Source organism: Salvelinus alpinus, chromosome 6 (genome assembly GCF_045679555.1).
Source record: "Salvelinus alpinus chromosome 6, SLU_Salpinus.1, whole genome shotgun sequence".
NCBI classification, from domain to species: domain Eukaryota; kingdom Metazoa; phylum Chordata; class Actinopteri; order Salmoniformes; family Salmonidae; genus Salvelinus; species Salvelinus alpinus.
The window spans coordinates 80,823,355-80,845,812 of NC_092091.1; the positions used below are offsets into that span (position 1 = coordinate 80,823,355).

At 46.2% G+C, this 22,458-nt stretch overlaps 1 protein-coding gene across 1 annotated transcript in view; it reads right to left on the reverse strand.

The window, feature by feature from the left end:
- Positions 1–22,458, reverse strand: part of dnah6 (dynein, axonemal, heavy chain 6) — a 174,425-nt gene that overhangs the window by 12,411 nt on the left and 139,556 nt on the right. The window contains exons 59-73 of the mRNA XM_071408196.1: positions 21,090–21,215; positions 20,741–20,905; positions 18,500–18,567; positions 18,190–18,370; positions 17,570–17,749; positions 17,187–17,326; positions 16,986–17,079; positions 15,313–15,448; positions 13,733–13,920; positions 11,361–11,551; positions 7,021–7,181; positions 4,521–4,609; positions 2,432–2,578; positions 1,834–1,972; positions 141–260 (exon numbers count right to left, since the gene is read on the reverse strand). Coding sequence (XP_071264297.1) covers positions 141–260; positions 1,834–1,972; positions 2,432–2,578; positions 4,521–4,609; positions 7,021–7,181; positions 11,361–11,551; positions 13,733–13,920; positions 15,313–15,448; positions 16,986–17,079; positions 17,187–17,326; positions 17,570–17,749; positions 18,190–18,370; positions 18,500–18,567; positions 20,741–20,905; positions 21,090–21,215 — 2,125 coding nt within the window. The remainder of the gene's footprint in view (positions 1–140; positions 261–1,833; positions 1,973–2,431; positions 2,579–4,520; positions 4,610–7,020; positions 7,182–11,360; positions 11,552–13,732; positions 13,921–15,312; positions 15,449–16,985; positions 17,080–17,186; positions 17,327–17,569; positions 17,750–18,189; positions 18,371–18,499; positions 18,568–20,740; positions 20,906–21,089; positions 21,216–22,458) is intronic.

Sequence of the window (22,458 nt, forward strand, 5' to 3'; positions counted from 1 at the left end):
CAAAGAGACAGAATACGAACTGTTAGATCTCACTGAACACACACACAACAGGACACACATTTCCCCCGTTTCTCAGATTCAGCAACATTTGTACACATAAATTTGCACGCACACGCACACGCACACACAGTGGTCTTCACCTGAGGTGGAGAAGGTGTACCCTGGGTCCAGGGTGACAGGAGAGAAGAACCTTTTGAGGATGGTGCGCAGACAGCGCTGGTCCCAGGCATCAGTCACCCTGCCTCCGTAGGTTATCTCCCCTGGGGGGAGAGAGGGTGAGGGGAGGAGGAGAGAGGAGAGGGTGGGGGAGTCATTAGGCACTGAAAGGAAGAACGTGGACACAAACCCGGAGGGGCTACCTCCAGATGAAATGCTCATGTTGGTTTTACGGTCAGTCCCCTAATGAAAACCACCCACTTTACATCAACCTGCTGTGGAAAACACATGTGCACATTTGGACTCATTCCTATTACAGACAGAGTGGAGCTGGAACAGAGGGTCTGCTGGGTAAATGGAAGGTTCTAATAGAGGTTCTAAACTTTAGTATGCAGAACACGGTGTAACCCAGCGGAACCCTTCTGTCTACCTCTCAGTTATTACACTATGTGAGAGAGCAACAGTTTTATTCAGGATTTTAAAAACTATATCATGCCAGGTTAAACACCAAATGATTTTCAAATTGATCGTTTCCGCAAACAAAGAATGGTTAAATTAGGAATTAAACAAACATTACAAAGCCTGAAAAAAACGAAACAATGGAAGAAATCAATAATGGGAAAAAAATATGGCCTCAGGAGCGTATAATCCCCAAAAATATTTTTTTAATGATGTATAATCATAATTAGAAGGTCAAATTTGAAAAGGGGGAAAAACATGAAGTCAGTTTAGAGATACTTTTCGTCATGTAGTGTATGTGGACACCTCCTTGTCAAACATTATTCGCAAATCAAATCAAATGTTATTGGTCACATGTTATTGCAGGTGTAGGGAAATGCTTGAGTTCCTAGCTACAAACGTACAGTAGTGTCTAACAATTCACAACAATACCTGCTGTTAAACCTCCCAGAACATCAGGGTCTTCCCTGCTGCTAAACCTCCCAGAACCTCAGGGTCTTCCCTGCTACTAAACCCCTCAGAACCTCAGGGTCTTCCCTGCTACTAAACCTCCCAGAACATCAGGGTCTTCCCTGCTGCTAAACCTCCCAGAACCTCAGGGTCTTCCCTGCTACTAAACCTCCCAGAACCTCAGGGTCTTCCGTGCTACTAAACCTCTCAGAACCTCAGGGTCTTCCCTGCTACTAAACCTCTCAGAACCTCATGGTCTTCCCTGCTACTAAACCCCTCAGAACCTCAGGGTCTTCCCTGCTACTAAACCTCTCAGAACCTCAGGGTCTTCCCTGCTACTAAACCTCCCAGAACCTCAGGGTCTTCCCTGCTACTAAACCTCTCAGAACCTCAGGGTCTTCCCTGCTACTAAACCTCTCAGAACCTCAGGGTCTTCCCTGCTACTAAACCTCTCAGAACCTCAGGGTCTTCCCTGCTACTAAACCTCCCAGAACCTCAGGGTCTTCCCTGCTACTAAACCTCTCAGAACCTCAGGGTCTTCCCTGCTACTAAACCTCTCAGAACCTCAGGGTCTTCCCTGCTACTAAACCTCCCAGAACCTCAGGGTCTTCCCTGCTACTAAACCTCACAGTGGCCAGCAGTAATGTAATGAATAATGGAGGACCCGGCAGGGAGACAGGCAGGCAGGGAAACAGGCAGGCGGGAAACAGGCAGGCAGGGAGGGAGGCAGGGAAGCAGGCAGGGAGGCCGACACACACACAGTCCTACCAGTGATGTAGATGAGAGCATCCCAGGGTATGTGACCAGTTTGACAGTAGAGGTTCTGGTTGAGCAGGGCACACTCTCTGTCGCTGTCGTTGAACTCATAACGGATGTTCCAGCCCAGAGGACCAAACTTCTTCCTCTCCTGCAACACAGACTCACCATTTTTATTCTGTCAATCTCAACAGGAGGTGTGTGTTCTGACCTGTATGACGGCGTGGAAGAAGACATAATGAATACAGTAGGAGGTGTGTGTTCTGACCTGTATGATGGCGTGGAAGAAGACATAATGAATACAGTAGGAGGTGTGTGTTCTGACCTGTATGATGGCGTGGAAGAAGACATAATGAATACAGTAGGAGGTGTGTGTTCTGACCTGTATGATGGCGTGGAAGAAGACATAATGAATACAGTAGGAGGTGTGTGTTCTGACCTGTATGATGGCGTAGAAGAAGACATAATGAATACAGTAGGAGGTGTGTGTTCTGACCTGTATGATGGCGTGGAAGAAGACATAATGAATACAGTAGGAGGTGTGTGTTCTGACCTGTATGACGGCGTGGAAGAAGACATAATGAATACAGTAGGAGGTGTGTGTTCTGACCTGTATGATGGCGTGGAAGAAGCAGACTCCAAAGATGATCTTCCTCCACTGGCGTCCCAGGATGTGCTCCTCAAAGAAGTTGTTGGTGATCTCAGTGAACGCTCGGCGCACGTTGGCACGTAGACCCTTAGGAGGCTCGTTGGTCACCTGGCCCACGCACACACACACACACAAGCAAACACACACACGCACGTCCACAAGCAAACGCACGCACGCACGTCCACAAGCAAACGCACGCACACACACACACACACACACACACACACACACACACACACACACACACACACACACACACACACACACACACACACACACACACACACACACACACACACACACACACACACACACACACACACACACACACACACACACACACACACAGATGTGGAAATAAAAGGATAACCAATCAGATAATTCTGAGACATAGACATGCACCCACGCTCAATCACACGGGTTAGGTGTGTGTGTGTGTGCACACGTGTGTATGCGTCTACAAAGAGCGATGGCCCTACATGTGTGTGCAAGCCGTGTGTGACAGGACTACTCTCTCATGGTGAGGGAAGGCCCTGTGAGGGATATGAAACACTGTCCGGAGTGGCTAAGGTTGAGAGGACAATCTGTCCAAAGACGCAAACAGGAAATATCGGAATTGCTGAGGATCCATAAATATCTCAACAGAGCATTTAGAATCCAATACTGTTTCAATTTAGACAATCCAAGATGATACTCTAGAACCTAAGACTGAGTTGTAGAACTAAGACTGAATTCTAGAACATAAGACTGAGATTGTAGAACCTAAGACTGAGATTGTAGAACCTAAGACTGAGATTGTAGAACCTAAGACTGAGATTCTAGAACCTAAGACTGAATTCTAGAACCTAAGACTGAGTTTCATCATCTCAGACTGAGTTTCATCATCTAAGACTGAGTTTCATCATCTAAGACTGAGTTTCATCATCTAAGACTGAGTTTCATCATCTAAGACTGAGTTTCATCATCTGAGACTGAGTTCCATCATCTGAGACTGAGTTTCATCATCTGAGACTGAGTTTCATCATCTGAGACTGAGTTTCATCATCTGAGACTGAGTTTCATCATCTGATACTGAGTTTCATCATCTGAGACTGAGTTTCATCATCTGAGACTGAGTTTCATCATCTGAGACTGAGTTTCATCATCTGAGACTGAGTTTCATCATTTGAGACTGAGTTTCATCATCTAAGACTGAGTTTCATCATCTGAGACTGAGTTTCATCATCTGAGACTGAGTTTCATCATCTGAGACTGAGTTTCATCATTTGAGACTGAGTTTCATCATCTAAGACTGAGTTTCATCATCTGAGACTGAGTTTCATCATTTGAGACTGAGTTTCATCATCTAAGACTGAGTTTCATCATCTGAGACTGAGTTTCATCATTTGAGACTGAGTTTCATCATCTAAGACTGAGTTTCATCATCTGAGACTGAGTTTCATCATCTGAGACTGAGTTCCATCATCTAAGACTGAGTTTCATCATCTGAGACTGAGTTTCATCATCTGAGACTGAGTTTCATCATCTGAGACTGAGTTTCATCATCTGAGACTGAGTTTCATCATCTGAGACTGAGTTCCATCATCTGAGACTGAGTTTCATCATCTGAGACTGAGTTTCATCATCTAAGACTGAGTTTCATCATCTGAGACTGAGTTTCATCATCTGAGACTGAGTTCCATCATCTAAGACTGAGTTTCATCATCTAAGACTGAGTTCCATCATCTAAGACTGAGTTCCATCATCTAAGACTGAGTTTCATCATCTGAGACTGAGTTTCATCATCTGAGACTGAGTTCCATCATCTAAGACTGAGTTTCATCATCTGAGACTGAGTTTCATCATCTGATACTGAGTTTCATCATCTGAGACTGAGTTTCATCATCTAAGACTGAGTTTCATCATCTGAGACTGAGTTTCATCATCTGAGAATGAGTTTCATCATCTGAGAATGAGTGCCAGAATCTTAAACGGAGTAGTAGAACCTAAATTTGAGTTGTAGAATCAAAGGTCTCTATGTCCTGTGACAGAGTGTAAAGGTGAGCGTTACCTTGACAGAGTTCTGGAGGACGGTGACAGGGAACACCTTGGTGGGCATGGAGCTCAGGAACAACCTGAAGTTCTCATGGATCACCGTGTCTAACAGGGAGGAGGTGACAGAATGAGTCAGTAGACATAAACACAGCACACACACACAGGGTCAGTCCAGTCCATAGCGTGTAGTAGAGAGGTCCAGCAGCACAGGACAGCCGCAGGTGCAGTGTGTGTGTGTGAGTGCCATTCAAATCCCCATTCACCCTGTGTCCTGACCTAACCACACAGCAACACCTCACACCACCTGATACCAAGTTGAAGTCGGAAGTTTACATACACTTAGGTTGGAGTCATTAAAACTCGTTTTTCAACCACTCCACAAATTTCTTGTAAACAAACTATAGATTTGGCAAGTCGGTTAGGACATCTACTTTGTTTTTTTTTTTTTTTTTTTTTTTATTTAACTAGGCAAGTCAGTTAAGAACAAATTCTTATTTTCAATGACGGCCTAGGAACAGTGGGATAACTGCCTTGTTTAGGGGCAGAACGACAAATGTTTACTGTGCCTGTAAACAGATAGGAAAATTCCAGAAAATTATGTCATGGTTTTAGAAGCTTCTGATAGGCTAATTGACATCATTTGACTCAATTGGAGATGTACCTGTAGATGTATTTCAAGGCCTACCTTCAAACTCAGTGCCTCTTTGCTTGACATCATGGGAAAATCAAAAGAAATCAGCCAAGACCTCAGAAAAAAAATTGTAGATCTCCACAAGTCTGATTCATCCTTAGAAGCAATTTCCAAATGCCTGAAGGTACCACGTTCATCTGTACAAACAATAGTACGCAAGTATAAACACCATGGGACCACGCAGCCGTCATACAGCTCAGGAAGGAGACACGTTCTGTCTCCTAGAGATGAACGTACTTTGTTACGAAAAGTGCAAATCAATCCCAGAACAACTGTAAAGGACCTTGTGAAGATGCTGGAGGAAACAGATACAAAAGTATCTATATCCACAGTAAAACGTGTCCTACATCGACATAACCTGAAAGGCCGCTCAGCAAGGAGGAAGCCACTGCTCCAAAACCGCCATAAAAAAGCCAGACTACGGTTTGCAACTGCACATGGGGACAAAGATCGTACTCTTTGGAGAAATGTCCTCTGGTCTGATGAAACAAAAATAGAACTGTTTGGCCATAATGAACATCGTTATGTTTGGAGGAAAAAGGGGGAGGCTTGCAAGCCGAAGAACACCATCCCAACCATGAAGCACGGGGGTGGCAGCATCATGTTGTGGGGGAGCTTTGCTGCAGGAGGGACTGGTGCACTTCACAAAATAGATGGCATCATGAGGCAGGAAAATTATGTGGATATATTGAAGCAAAATCTCAAGACATCAGTCAGGAAGTTAAAGCTTGGTTGCAAATGGGTCTTCCAAATGGACAATGACCCCAAGCATACTTCCAAAGTTGTGGCAAAATGGCTTAAGGATAACAAAGTCAAGGTATTGGAGTGGCCATCACAAAGCCCTGACCTCAATCCTAAAGAAAATGTGTGGGCAGAACTGAAAAAGCGTGTGTGCGAGCAAGGAGGCCTACAAACCTGACTCAGTTACACCAGCTCTGTCAGGAGGAATGGGTCAAAATTCACCCAACTTATTGTGGGAAGCTTGTGGAAGGCTACCCGAAACGTTTGACCCAAGTTAAGCAATTTAAAGGCAATGCTACCAAATACTAATTGAGTGTATGTAAACTTCTGACCCACTGGGAATGTGATGAAATAAATTAAAGCTGAAATAAATCATTCTCTCCTATTATTCTGACATTTCACATTCGTAAAATAAAGTGGTGATCCTAACTGACCTAAGACAGGGACATTTTTACTAAGATTAAATGTCAGGAATTGTGAAAAACTGAGTTTAAATATATTTGGCTAAGGTGTATGTAAACTTCCGACTTCAACTGTACAGTACACAGATCTATGGTAATATGATCCCATACCTGGTTGACTGATGTTGTAGTGTGTCTAGATATGTGAACAGTGACATTCTGTTGTAGTGTGTCTATCCATAAGATGTTGGAGCACCATATGTGAACAGTGATATTCTGTTGACATAAACTTCAATCACACTGTTGGAAAACCATATTTGGACAAATGATATGTTTCGTCTAGGGACAGTAGGTGGGAATACAGTGGTCTGCTCCAGTGCCTAAACTACGGTGTAGGATGTCATGTACTGTGTAGGGAATATGGTCAATATAAATGGTGCGTGTGTGTGTGTGTCGGTTGTGTGTGTGTGTGGTGTGTGTGTGTAGGGTGTGTGTGTGTGGTGTGTGTGTGTGTGTGTAGGGTGTGTGTGTGTGTGTGTGTGTGTGGTGTGTGTGTGTGTGTGTAGTGTGTGTGTGTTTAGGGTGTCTGTGTGTAGGGTGTGTGTGTGTGTGTGGTGTGTGTGTGTGTCGGGTGTGTGTGGGTAGTGGGTGTGTGTTTAGGGTGTCTGTATAGGGTGTCTAACCCGGCTCAGAGAAGGTCTTGATAAGTTCCTCCATGGCTAACATCCAGGACACAGCCAGGTGACAGTTCTGGAGGAAGATCCAGTTACCACTCTTCAGAGCTTCCAGAATCATCTTCTCAGCTATAGGACCCTGACCCTGACCCAGAGAGATAGACCTCACCCTGGAGAGAGAGACAGAGGGTTAATACTGAGAGACAGGGTTAATACTGAGGGACAGAGGGTTAATACTGAGAGACAGAGTGTTAATACTGAGGGACAGGGTTAATACTGAGAGACAGGGGGTTAATACTGAGAGACAGAGGGTTAATACTGAGAGACAGAGTGTTAATACTGAGAGACAGCGGGTTAATACTGAGAGACAGAGGGTTAATACTGAGAGACAGAGGGTTAATACTGAGAGACAGAGGGTTAATACTGAGAGACAGAGGGTTAATACTGAGAGACAGAGGGTTAATACTGAGAGACAGGGTTAATACTGAGAGACAGAGGGTTAATACTGAGAGACAGGGGGTTAATACTGAGGGACAGGGGGTTAATACTGAGAGACAGAGGGTTAATACTGAGATACAGGGTTAATACTGAGAGACAGAGGGTTAATACTGAGAGACAGAGTGTTAATACTGAGAGACAGAGTGTTAATACTGAGAGACAGAGTGTTAATACTGAGAGACAGAGGGTTAATACTGAGAGACAGAGTGTTAATACTGAGAGACAGAGGGTTAATACTGAGAGACAGAGGGTTAATACTGAGAGACAGAGGGTTAATACTGAGAGACAGAGGGTTAATACTGAGAGACAGAGGGTTAATACTGAGAGAGAGAGGGTTAATACTGAGAGACAGAGGGTTAATACTGAGAGACAGAGTGTTAATACTGAGAGACAGAGGGTTAATACTGAGAGACAGGGTTAATACTGAGAGACAGAGGGTTACTACTGAGAGACAGGGGGTTAATACTGAGAGACAGGGTTAATACTGAGAGACAGGGTTAATACTGAGAGACAGGGTTAATACTGAGAGACAGAGGGTTAATACTGAGAGACAGGGTTAATACTGAGAGACAGAGGGTTAATACTGAGAGACAGAGGGTTAATACTGAGAGACAGGGTTAATACTGAGAGACAGGGGGTTAATACTGAGAGACAGAGGGTTAATACTGAGAGACAGAGGGTTAATACTGAGAGACAGAGGGTTAATACTGAGAGACAGAGGGTTAATACTGAGAGACAGGGTTAATACTGAGAGACAGAGGGTTAATACTGAGAGACAGGGTTAATACTGAGAGACAGAGGGTTAATACTGAGAGACAGAGGGTTAATACTGAGAGACAGAGGGTTAATACTGAGAGACAGAGGGTTAATACTGAGAGACAGAGTGTTAATACTGAGAGACAGGGTTAATACTGAGAGACAGGGTTAATACTGAGAGACAGAGGGTTAATACTGAGAGACAGGGTTAATACTGAGAGACAGAGGGTTAATACTGAGAGACAGGGGGTTAATACTGAGAGACAGAGGGTTAATACTGAGAGACAGAGGGTTAATACTGAGAGACAGGGGGTTAATACTGAGAGACAGGGTTAATACTGAGAGACAGGGTTAATACTGAGAGACAGGGTTAATACTGAGAGACAGAGGGTTAATACTGAGAGACAGAGGGTTAATACTGAGAGACAGGGTTAATACTGAGAGACAGAGGGTTAATACTGAGATACAGGGTTAATACTGAGAGACAGAGGGTTAATACTGAGAGACAGGGTTAATACTGAGAGACAGGGTTAATACTGAGAGACAGAGGGTTAATACTGAGAGACAGGGTTAATACTGAGAGACAGGGTTAATACTGAGAGACAGAGGGTTAATACTGAGAGACAGAGGGTTAATACTGAGAGACAGAGGGTTAATACTGAGAGACAGGGTTAATACTGAGAGACAGAGGGTTAATACTGAGAGACAGAGGGTTAATACTGAGAGACAGAGGGTTAATACTGAGAGATAGAGGGTTAATACTGAGCGACAGAGGGTTAATACTGAGAGACAGAGGGTTAATACTGAGAGACAGGGGGTTAATACTGAGAGACAGAGGGTTAATACTGAGAGACAGAGGGTTAATACTGAGAGACAGGGTTAATACTGAGAGACAGGGGGTTAATACTGAGAGACAGGGTTAATACTGAGAGACAGGGTTAATACTGAGAGACAGAGGGTTAATACTGAGAGACAGGGTTAATACTGAGAGACAGGGTTAATACTGAGAGACAGAGGGTTAATACTGAGAGACATAGGGTTAATACTGAGAGACAGAGGGTTAATACTGAGAGACAGGGTTAATACTGAGAGACAGAGGGTTAATACTGAGAGACAGGGTTAATACTGAGAGACAGGGTTAATACTGAGAGACAGAGGGTTAATACTGAGAGACAGAGGGTTAATACTGAGAGACAGAGGGTTAATACTGAGAGACAGAGGGTTAATACTGAGAGACAGGGTTAATACTGAGAGACAGAGGGTTAATACTGAGAGACAGAGGGTTAATACTGAGAGACAGGGTTAATACTGAGAGACAGAGGGTTAATACTGAGAGACAGAGGGTTAATACTGAGAGACAGGGTTAATACTGAGAGACAGAGGGTTAATACTGAGAGACAGGGTTAATACTGAGAGACAGAGGGTTAATACTGAGAGACAGAGGGTTAATACTGAGAGACAGAGGGTTAATACTGAGAGACAGAGTGTTAATACTGAGAGACTACTGAGGGACAGGGGGTTAATACTGAGAGACAGAGGGTTAATACTGAGGGACAGAGAGGACATTGACCTAGAGGGAGATCTTTATTTATTTATTTTTCATTGAACCTTTATTTAACTAGGCAAGTCAGTTAAGAACAAAATATTTACAATGATGGCCTACACCAGCCAAACTCGGACACATGATGAGAAAGAAGGACAAGTTGTTAACACTGAGATACAGGAGACGGACATAGAGAGGGGAACAGTCTCAGAGAAGGGGACAGGGGTACCCAACTACCCCTCCCTCCCTCCCCCGTCACTTCCCCCCTTCTCCTCCATCCTCCCTCTTCCCCACCCCCTCACCTGTCCAGGTATCCCCTCACCTGTCCAGGTACCCCCTCACCTGTCCAGGTATCCCCTCACCTGTCCAGGTATCCCCTCACCTGTCCAGGTATCCCCTCTACCTGTCCAGGTATCCCCTCACCTGTCCAGGTATCCCCTCACCTGTCCAGGTATCCCCTCACCTGTCCAGGTATCCCCTCACCTGTCCAGGTATCCTCTCTCCTGTCCAGGTATCCCCTCACCTGTCCAGGTATCCCCTCACCTGTCCAGGTATCCCCTCACCTGTCCAGGTATCCCCTCACCTGTCCAGGTATCCCCTCACCTGTCCAGGAACCCCCTCACTGTCCAGGTATCCCCTCACCTGTCCAGGTATCCCCTCACCTGTCCAGGAACCCCCTCACTGTCCAGGTATCCCCTCACCTGTCCAGGAACCCCCTCACTGTCCAGGTATCCCCTCACCTGTCCAGGTATCCCCTCACCTGTCCAGGAACCCCCTCACTGTCCAGGTATCCCCTCACCTGTCCAGGTATCCCCTCACCTGTCCAGGTATCCCCTTACCTGTCCAGGTATCCCCTCACCTGTCCAGGTATCCTCTCTCCTGTCCAGGTATCCCCTCACCTGTCCAGGTATCCCCTCACCTGTCCAGGTATCCCCTCACCTGTCCAGGTATCCCCTCACCTGTCCAGGTATCCCCTCACCTGTCCAGGAACCCCCTCACTGTCCAGGTATCCCCCCACCTGTCCAGGTATCCCCTCACCTGTCCAGGTATCCCCTCACCTGTCCAGGTATCCCCTCACCTGTCCAGGTATCCCCTCACCTGTCCAGGTATCCTCTCACCTGTCCAGGTATCCTCTCACCTGTCCAGGTATCCCCTCTACTGTCCAGGTATCCCCTCACCTGTCCAGGTATCCCCTCACCTGTCCAGGTATCCTCTCACCTGTCCAGGTATCCCCTCTACTGTCCAGGTATCCCCTCTCCTGTCCAGGTATCCCCTCTCCTGTCCAGGTATCCCCTCACCTGTCCAGGTATCCCCTCTCCTGTCCAGGTATTCCCTCACCTGTCCAGGTATCCCCTCTCCTGTCCCACCCCCTCACCTGTCCAGGTATCCCCTCACCTGTCCAGGTATCCCTTCACCTGTCCAGGAACCCCCTCACCTGTCCAGGTATCCCCTCTCCTGTCCAGGTATCCCCTCTCCTGTCCAGGTATCCCCTCACCTGTCCAGGTATCCCCTCACCTGTCCAGGTATCCCCTCACCTGTCCCACCCCCTCACCTGTCCAGATATCCCCTCTCCTTGGCGAAGCGTTGGAAGGCTCCCATGGGGTCTGATCCAGTACTGAGGATGAAGACCAGGGGGGTGGAGGGAGACATGTCACTGTAGAGAGTGGCCAGGTCAACAGGAGGGTTCTCTACAAACTGTTTCCCCAGGCTCACGATCACAAACTCTGTCACAGCAAACACCACCTAGAGGGAGGGAGGGAGAGTGGCAGGGAGAGTAAGTCAATTCCCTCTGGCTATCTACTCTGATTTCAGAGTACTCTCCTCTTGAGTGTTTCAGAGAGCAGAATAACTGAATTTACAAACGTTCAACACCTGCTGAATATAGGCGCTGTCAGCAAAAGTTGGCAAAAAAACATAATTAAAATGTTGCCAGCAGCACAGTTACAGTCACCAACACTCAGGATAACATGAAACCAACCTAACCAGCTCTGCTAACCAGCCTAACCAGCTCAGCTCAGCCTAACCAGCAGCACAGTTACAGTCACCAACACTCAGGATAACATGAAACCAACCTAACCAGCTCTGCTCGAGGAAAATGATCAGAGTGAGGTGTTCTCTCATTATGTGTCTGGAAGTAGCTAGCAAGCTAGCCAACGTTAGCCAGTCAGAATGCTGGGATCAACCCTCGTCCTCGCGCCAGAGCATCCAGTGTGCTCTGAACGCTCCGAGAGACAAACGCTCTGAATTTACCAACGTACAATCTGACAACGCTCTGAATTTACCAACGTACAATCTGACAACGCTCTGAATTTACCAACGCACAATCTGACAACGCTCTGAATTTACCAACGCACAATCTGACAACGCTCTGAATTTACCAACGTACAATCTGACAACGCTCTGAATTTACCAACGTACAATCTGACAACGCTCTGAATTTACCAACGTACAATCTGACAACGCTCTGAATTTACCAACGTACAATCTGACAACGCTCTGAATTTACCAACGTACAATCTGACAACGCTCTGAATTTACCAACGTACAATCTGACAACGCTCTGAATTTACCAACGTACAATCTGACAACGCTCTGAATTTACCAACGTACAATCTGACAACGCTCTGAATTTACCAACGTACAATCTGACAACGCTCTGAATTTACCAACGTACAATCTGACAACGCTCTGAATTTACCAACGTACAATCTGACAACGCTCTGAATTTACCAACGTACAATCTGACAACGCTCTGAATTTACCAACGTACAATCTGACAACGCTCTGAATTTACCAACGTACAATCTGACAACGCTCTGAATTTACCAACGTACAATCTGACAACGCTCTGAATTTACCAACGTACAATCTGACAACGCTCTGAATTTACCAACGTACAATCTGACAACGCTCTGAATTTACCAACGTACAATCTGACAACGCTCTGAATTTACCAACGTACAATCTGACAACGCTCTGAATTTACCAACGTACAATCTGACAACGCTCTGAATTTACCAACGTACAATCTGACAACGCTCTGAATTTACCAACGTACAATCTGACAACGCTCTGAATTTACCAACGTACAATCTGACAACGCTCTGAATTTACCAACGTACAATCTGACAACGCTCTGAATTTACCAACGTACAATCTGACAACGCTCTGAATTTACCAACGTACAATCTGACAACGCTCTGAATTTACCAACGTACAATCTGACAACGCTCTGAATTTACCAACGTACAATCTGACAACGCTCTGAATTTACCAACGTACAATCTGACAACGCTCTGAATTTACCAACGCACAATCTGACAACGCTCTGAATTTACCAACGTACAATCTGACAACGCTCTGAATTTACCAACGTACAATCTGACAACGCTCTGAATTTACCAACGCACAATCTGACAACGCTCTGAATTTACCAACGTACAATCTGACAACGCTCTGAATTTACCAACGTACAATCTGACAACGCTCTGAATTTACCAACAAACAATCTGACAACGCTCTGAATTTACCAACGTACAATCTGACAACGCTCTGAATTTACCAACGTACAATCTGACAACGCTCTGAATTTACCAACGTACAATCTGACAACGCTCTGAATTTACCAACGTACGATCTGACAACGCTCTGATTTACCAACGTACAATCTGACAACGCTCTGATTTACCAACGCACAGAGCACACTCTGGCACTCCAGATTGAATTTAAGAACACACCCTAAACAAAATGGATGGATAAACATAACTGCAGATATCGCTGTATGGCCTGAAGGGCAACTTCTATCAAATATGACCATTGATATACAACAAACATTGAGAGAGATGCCAAGAAAACTGGTAGCCCTTTCACCATCACAAGCAGACTGATACACACACACACACACACACCAACAACCCCCACTACCTTCTCCTCCATGAAGCTCTTGATGAGCACCAGTTTCTGGAAGGCCCCCAGTCTCTGATCCCAGTGACCCCTGACCCCGTCTGCCTGCTCCTTCTCTTCTTCAGACATCTCGTCTGAGTAGGGAGGCAGCTGGGAGTCAGACACGTAGCCCTGCCAGTTCTCTGGGTTGAAACACACTTCCAGACGACCTGGGAACACACACTCCAATATTCATCTACTTCTGTAGCTAGGTAGAGAGTGAATTCAGAAACATTGTAAAAGAGGCTCCATTGACAACATTAGCAGATTACAAGGTGGTGGTAATCTCTAGGTTATTTTAGCTGTGTGTTACTACTCTACCTAGTGGTAATCTCTAGGTTATTTTAGCTGTGTGTTACCACTCTACCTAGTGGTAATCTCTAGGTTATTTTAGCTGTGTGTTACCATCGCACCTAGTGGTAATCTCTAGGTTATTTTAGCTGTGTGTTACTACTCTACCTAGTGGTAATCTCTAGGTTATTTTAGCTGTGTGTTACCACTCTACCTAGTGGTAATCTCTAGGTTATTTTAGCTGTGTTACCATTCTACCTAGTGGTAATCTCTAGGTTATTTTAGCTGTGTGTTACTACTCTACCTAGTGGTAATCTCTAGGTTATTTTAGCTGTGTGTTACCACCCTACCTAGTGGTAATCTCTAGGTTATTTTAGCTGTGTGTTACTACTCTACCTAGTGGTAATCTCTAGGTTATTTTAGCTGTGTGTTACCACCCTACCTAGTGGTAATCTCTAGGTTATTTTAGCTGTGTGTTACTACTCTACCTAGTGGTAATCTCTAGGTTATTTTAGCTGTGTTACTCTACCTAGTTTTATAGAGATGGGTGTCTAGGTTATTTTAGCTGTGTTACTACTCTACCTAGTTTTATAGAGATGGGTGTCTAGGTTATTTAAGCTGTGTTACTACTCTACCTAGTTTTATAGAGATGGGTGTCTAGGTTATTTAAGCTGTGTTACTACTCTACCTAGTTTTATAGAGATGGGTGTCTAGGTTATTTAAGCTGTGTTACTACTCTACCTAGTTTTATAGAGATGGGTGTCTAGGTTATTTTAGCTGTGTTACTACTCTACCTAGTTTTATAGAGATGGGTGTCTAGGTTATTTAAGCTGTGTTACTACTCTACCTAGTTTTATAGAGATGGGTGTCTAGGTTATTTAAGCTGTGTTACTACTCTACCTAGTTTTATAGAGATGGGTGTCTAGGTTATTTAAGCTGTGTTACTACTCTACCTAGTTTTATAGAGATGGGTGTATAGGTTATTTTAGCTGTGTTACTACTCTACCTAGTTTTATAGAGATGGGTGTATAGGTTATTTAAGCTGTGTTACTACTCTACCTAGTTTTATAGAGATGGGTGTCTAGGTTATTTTAGCTGTGTTACTACTCTACCTAGTTTTATAGAGATGGGTGTCTAGTTTATTTAAGCTGTGTTACTACTCTACCTAGTTTTATAGAGATGGGTGTCTAGGTTATTTAAGCTGTGTTACTACTCTACCTAGTTTTATAGAGATGGGTGTCTAGGTTATTTTAGCTGTGCTACTACTCTACCTAGTTTTATAGAGATGGGTGTGGCGGTGATCTCTCTCTTGATGCCGTTGAAGCAGGGCAGAGTATCCTCCAGCTCACAGCATGTCTGCCAGGTAAACTCTGATAGCCATGGTACGTCAGGGCTCTCTGGATGATCCTGATGGGGGAGAGGGAGGGAAAGAGAGAGAGAGCCAGGGGGGAGGGAGGAAGAGAGAAGGAGTGGTGCGGCAAAGGAAAAATGTATAGGGTGTTGGAGATAGAGGGATGCAGAACGCGAGGGAGGAATGTAGATAGAGAGAGAGGGGAGAGGGATGGAGGAAGGGAGAGGAGAGGAGGAAGGGAGAGGGGACAAAAGATAAGAGAAGTGGAGTGGACAGAGAAGCGAATGGATAGATAGAGGGGGGGTGTGGAGAGGCGACAGAAGAGAATGATAGATAGAGGGGGGGTGGAGAGGAGAGGAGACAGAAGAGGAGGGGAGGACAAGGGGACATTGGGTATTACGTGGAGACCCGAGGTGATGGATGGAGAGAAGATGAGGTGGGGGGGTGAAGAGAAGATAAGCAGGGGAGGACGGAGGAGGAGTAGGACATAATTTTAATGAGAATGGTCCCCCAATGGTTTAGGATCCCAGTTTCAGACAAAGATGCCATCTTTCCACTGTTTAAATAACGACATATAGAGACAGACTAAACCACCCATTAGATATAGAGTCATTGAATAATACATTCAGCAATCTACGCTTGTCAGAACTCTTCTAGAAACCCTGCTCTAGAGAAAGGTTACGAAGACTGTGTCCCAACACACTGTTCTCAGGCTAGTTTAGTGTATGGCACACCTTATGATTAGAGATAGAATTGGGGAGGGTTAGCTGATCCTAGATCTGTGTCTCTGGAGACAGCTAGGTCATAGATTACACACAGACACATGGAGACATCAGTATTCTACACACAATCACAGGTTACAGGGGACTCTCTCCTTCCTTTCTGTTTCTCTCTCCTGCAGAGCGGGAAGGAGGCTGACAAGCCCTCTGGTATACAGACACTCTTAATTAGGAGATTTAAAATGATGCATTCCTAATGGGCTGAGTAAAGACTGCTGAGGGATAGAAGAAGTGGGAATCATTGTCTGGCTCAGTACATATCTTCATTTTAGGGAGAGATTCCAGACAGTCCTGACATAGACCAGAAGTGTAAATAGTTGTCTGACTCAGTACATATCTTCATTTTAGGAGAGATTCCAGACAGCCCTGCCATAGACCAGAAGTGTAAATAGTTGTCTGACTCAGTACATATCTTCATATTAGGGAGAGATTCCAGACAGCCCTGACATAGACCAGAAGTGTAAATAGTTGTCTGGCTCAGTACATATCTTCATATTAGGGAGAGATTCCAGACAGCCCTGACATAGACCAGTGACAATTGACAGTTCATCAACATTTATGTTGTGCTGCATATTACAACAAACCTGAGCCCTCTTTCTGGTTTGGGTTTGAACAGTAATATGATTAAATAAGGGGCTGATATATAAACTCTATGATTGGTAAAGGGCTTGAAATTCTTCCTGTGATTTGCTAAGAGCTCACATATCTATCCTTTTTGACAGGCTTAGAGTGGACACTAGTTGCCTTTAATTGGCTGACAGTGGACGATAGTCCCATTTGATTGGCTGACGGGCCCGTCAATCAACCTGACTACCTTGTCAAGGGGGGGCGCTCCTCGCAGGAAGTGCTGCCACTCTGCGTCAGAGACCTCGCCATGCTGGCGCATGATGTCCACACAAAGCATGAAGCTGAAAAAACAAAAATATGAATCATCATCATCATCATCATGAATTTATTTGTATAGCCCATTTGATACCCAGAATGCAGCTTAAAGAAAAGGTCAAACCCCTTTTACCTGTAGATGGTCTTGTGCTGCTCAAACAGGCCGCGGGATACATTGGTGTAGCTGGTGAGCAGGGTCTGGTCCAGGAGGATCTGCAGGCGCTCTTCCAGAACACTGCTCTTCTCTGATATCTCTATGGTGGAGTTAAAGAGCTACGGGGAGGGGGTCAGGGGAGAGAGGGAGGGAGGGAGGTGGGGAGGGGGGTCAGGGGAGAGAGGGAGGGAGAGAGGGAGGGGGTGATTGGGGAGACGTGAAGATGAGAAAGTCAACTTCAGAGGGAAAAAGCCCCACTTTGAATGTTGCTGATACACTATGACACAAAGGGAAAAACAACATTGCTGATTTATGAATGTCAGAGAACCAATCATTCTGGACCACAGTGACAGAAAGGTCACCTGTTTGAAGTACTTGAGGGAGAACTGGTACATGGGGTCTATCTCAGAGAGGCTGGCGATGACAAAGTACATGACGGAGCCTCGTGTGGCCACGGGCCGGTAGCGCTCCCTGGCCGCGTTAATCATCAGCTCTGTCGCCTCCGCCTCCTCCAAACGATGCTTAATGGCCTCTGACGTCACCTGGAGAGGGAGAGAGAGAGGAAGAGAGAGAGAGGAAGAGAGAGAGAGGAAGAGAGAGAGAGGAAGAGAGAGAGAGAGAGAGAGGAAGAGAGAGAGAGAGAGAGAGGGAGAGAGGGAGGGAGGGAGGGAGGGAGGGAGGGAGGGAGGGAGGGGGGGAGAGGGAGAGGGAGAGGGAGGGAGAGAGAGAGAGAGAGAGAGAGAGAGAGAGAGAGAGAGAGAGAGAGAGAGAGAGAGAGAGAGAGAGAGAGAGAGAGAGAGAGAGAGAGAGAGAGAGAGAGAGAGAGAGAGAGAGAGAGAGAGAAAGGGAAACCGACACAAATACATTTGAGGGACAGGAAGAACACAAACTAGGCCTACAGAAAGATGGTTTGCAAGTCGACCACACCTGAGAGTTCAACAATCCTACTGTCTACCCCCATGACCCCACAGTGACCCCTGACCTTTGACTCCTGCAGGGTCTGCACCAGCTCCTCGTTGTCCAGGATGTTTCCCTTGGAGTTGAAGAGCAGTTTGAGGATGCGGTCCTCGATGGCCTTCAGCTGGTTGCGGTCGGCGTTGATCCTCACAATCAGCTGGTTCCTCTGTTCCTCCAGGTCAGGACGCTCCAGACGAACCACGTCACTGTGAGGGGAGAGAGAGAAGGAACGCAAGTCAACCACTCGGTCATACCACAACAAAACCACACACACAGCCTGAACTCCTTTAATGAGGAGAGCGAGAGTCAGCGGGGAGAAGAGGTGTGTTGTCTACCTGAGAAGCTGGTCCTCCAGACCAGACTTGGTCACAGTGAAGTTGATGATGGTCACTTTGATACACACCTAGAAAACAGGGGGGTGAACTCCACACATCAACAACCAATCAAATCAGACCAACCACTAATCATAACACACTAACCAGTATGAGCTTCAGCAAACATCCACTTCGGTTATTAATGAATCCTGGCAGTTGTCTCTGTATGTTAGACTATCTATCTGTGACAGCTGTATCCAGACTGTAAGCTGTGTGTTAGACTATCTATCTGTGACAGCTGTGTCCAGACTGTAAGCTGTGTGTTAGACTATCTGTGACAGCTGTGTCCAGACTGTAAGCTGTGTGTTACACTATCTATCTGTGACAGCTGTGTCCAGACTGTAAGCTGTGTGTTAGACTATCTATCTGTGACAGCTGTGTCCAGACTGTAAACTGTGTGTTAGACTATCTGTGACAGCTGTGTCCAGACTGTAAGCTGTGTGTTAGACTATCTATCTGTGACAGCTGTGTCCAGACTGTAAGCTGTGTGTTAGACTATCTATCTGTGACAGCTGTGTCCAGACTGTAAGCTGTGTGTTAGACTATCTGTGACAGCTGTGTCCAGACTGTAAGCTGTGTGTTACACTATCTATCTGTGACAGCTGTGTCCAGACTGTAAGCTGTGTGTTAGACTATCTATCTGTGACAGCTGTGTCCAGACTGTAAACTGTGTGTTAGACTATCTGTGACAGCTGTGTCCAGACTGTAAGCTGTGTGTTAGACTATCTGTGACAGCTGTGTCCAGACTGTAAGCTGTGTGTTAGACTGTCTATCTGTGACAGCTGTATCCAGACTGTAAGCTGTGTGTTAGACTATCTGTGACAGCTGTGTGTTTAAAGGGAGTTGACAGACTGATTGTGCTTTGCTGGGCCCGGGGAATAGGTCTGAGACTAGCTCCGGCCCTGTGTTGTGGGACTGAAGAGGGCTGGAGCAGGCTGATAGGGCCTTCAAATGGCAGCAGGCGCCGCGCCCGTAGGCTGGGTGAACTAAGGGCCATGGCTGTCTGGCAGGTGGGCAAGGCTGTTCACAGCAACCACCCATCATCATGGCCTGTGCCAGGCGGACAGCTCCCTGTGTGAGCCAACTGCTACAGTGTTCCTAGTGCCAACGTCTGGCATGGAGAGAGAGGGCAGGGTGTGTGTGTGAGCGTCTAATGTGGTGATTTGATGTTTTTTGTGTGGTTGAGAAACAGGTGAGAAACCAGACGCTTTACTACAGTTATTCGAAACATGTATGTATTCCTTTCAATTGGTCGGCATTGGTTTTGACAAACTAAAAAAGGAAATGCCAATTATTCTGAGTAAATTGCTCTGGGGTGAAACATGATCCATCTGGTACTGAGGCAAAGCAAACATGATCCATCTGGTACTGAGGCAAAGCAAACATGACCCATCTGGTACTGAGGCAAAGCAAACATGACCCATCTGGTACTGAGGCAAAGCAAACATGACCCATCTGGTACTGAGGCAAAGCAAACATGACCCATCTGGTACTGAGGCAAAGCAAACATGACCCATCTGGTACTGAGGCAAAGCAAACATGATCCATCTGGTACTGAGGCAAAGCAAACATGACCCATCTGGTACTGAGGCAAAGCAAACATGACCCATCTGGTACTGAGGCAAAGCAAACATGACCCATCTGGTACTGAGGCAAAGCAAACATGACCCATCTGGTACTGAGGCAAAGCAAACATGACCCATCTGGTACTGAGGCAAAGCAAACATGACCCATCTGGTACTGAGGCAAAGCAAACATGACCCATCTGGTACTGAGGCAAAGCAAACATGACCCATCTGGTACTGAGGCAAAGCAAACATGACCCATCTGGTACTGAGGCAAAGCAAACATGACCCATCTGGTACTGAGGCAAAGCAAACATGACCCATCTGGTACTGAGGCAAAGCAAACATGACCCATCTGGTACTGAGGCAAAGCAAACATGACCCATCTGGTACTGAGGCAAAGCAAACATGACCCATCTGGTACTGAGGCAAAGCAAACATGACCCATCTGGTACTGAGGCAAAGCAAACATGACCCATCTGGTACTGAGGCAAAGCAAACATGACCCAGGCCATATTAATATAGACTGAAATGGACTGCATTCCAAAACAGCTGGGTAGAATAAATCACTAGCCAGTCAGGTGTTTTACCAGTGTTTGTCTGAAGGCTGGTGCTAATGTCAGGTTGTTTGACCCACCTCAGGCAGGTAGTGGGGGTTGGCCATCTTGGTGGTCATGTAGAACCTGAATTTCTTGTTGTAGTCAATGTCGGAGTCTCCGAGGCGGATGAGGGTGCGGCCGCCCGCCACAAACGTCTGCTTCAACAGGATGGGCTCCAGAGCCGGGTCCACAGTCTCCTTCAGCTACTCACACACAACCAGGACACAAAATGGACGTCACGCTGGTCAGTTTTACCATTCATCCTATTCCAAGTCAACTCACTCAGGTCTCTCTGCTAACTCTAGACCCAAAATGGAGGTTAGAACTGTCACCTGAGACTAATCTCCATGGTGAATCGTGACCTACAATGGCTGCCATAGTACTGACCTCCTCCAGCAGTACGGGCATGCCCATGCGGATGGCGTTCTCCAGGGTTCGCAGGAAACCAGAGTCGGTCAGCTTGATCACCTTCAGACCGTTCTTGGTCTCCTTGGAACGGATCCAACGGTTGGCCTGGAGACGGACCAGACACAGTTACATAAAGCATTTTAAATGAGGGATCATTTGTTTTGTTTCAGGTAGGTTGTGATTGTGTAGCTAAATCATCTCAATGGCACAAGGGACAGAACTTCCATATTGTCCCTTTAAAGTATTCATGTGACCACCATTGAGGGGTCATGAAAATTCCTCTCATACCAGAAAGTCACTATATTGCCCATGACACGTGTCCAACTCATTCCACAGAGGACCGAGTGTCTGCAGGTTTTCGCTCCTCTCTTGTACTTGATTGATGAATTAAGGTCACTAATTAGTTAGGAACTCCACACACCTGGTTGTCTAGGGCTTAATTGAAAGGAAAAAACTAAAACCTGCAGACACTAGGCCCTCCATGGAATGAGTTTGACACCCCTGGTGATTCATGAACCCGGCAGGTCAGAATCACTCTCATCGACATGAATGAAAACTGACAAACAGAACTGCACTACATTTGAGTCAGTCGACAGACAAGCCGTGTGTGTGTGAGTCTATTTGTGTGCGTTTTAGACGGTCTGCGCCAGCCGAACAATGAAGTGTCCCCATGCTAGGCTGTCAGCAAGCCTCCCTGCCTGCTTAACTCCCTGTCTCTCCCCATCTCCATCGCGGCCTGTGCATGGCAGACAGAACCAGTCAACAGACCGCTCCCTGGGGCAGCGGCCCAAAGAAAGAGAGGAGAAGGAGAAAGAAACAAAAGATGACAGGAAGCAACATAAGAGGTGTCAGGGGACTGGAGCTAAGAGTCAAACTACAGAGTGGCCAAGCGCATGGAGTGAGTGTGATTACAACACAGAGAGAGTGGGAATAGACTTAGTGTCTCAGGGCTGTTGTCTCCGTGGTGATAAGGGAATAGTGTTAGAATGTCAGGGCTGTTGTCTCCTGTTGTGGCCTTGTTCCAGGCTGGGGTCTGGGAATGGGAGTCAGGGTTTGTTCCAGGCTGGGGTCTGGGAATGGGAGTCAGGGTTTGTTCCAGGCTGGGGTCTGGGAATGGGAGTCAGGGTTTGTTCCAGGCTGGGGTCTGGGAATGGGAGTCAGGGTTTGTTCCAGGCTGGGGTCTGGGAATGGGAGTCAGGGTTTGTTCAAGGCTGGGGTCTGGGAATGAGAGGCAGGGTTTGTTCCAGGCTGGGGTCTGGGAATGGGAGGCAGGGTTTGTTCCAGGCTGGGGTCTGGGAATGGGAGTCAGGGTTTGTTCCAGGCTGGGGTCTGGGAATGGGAGGCAGGG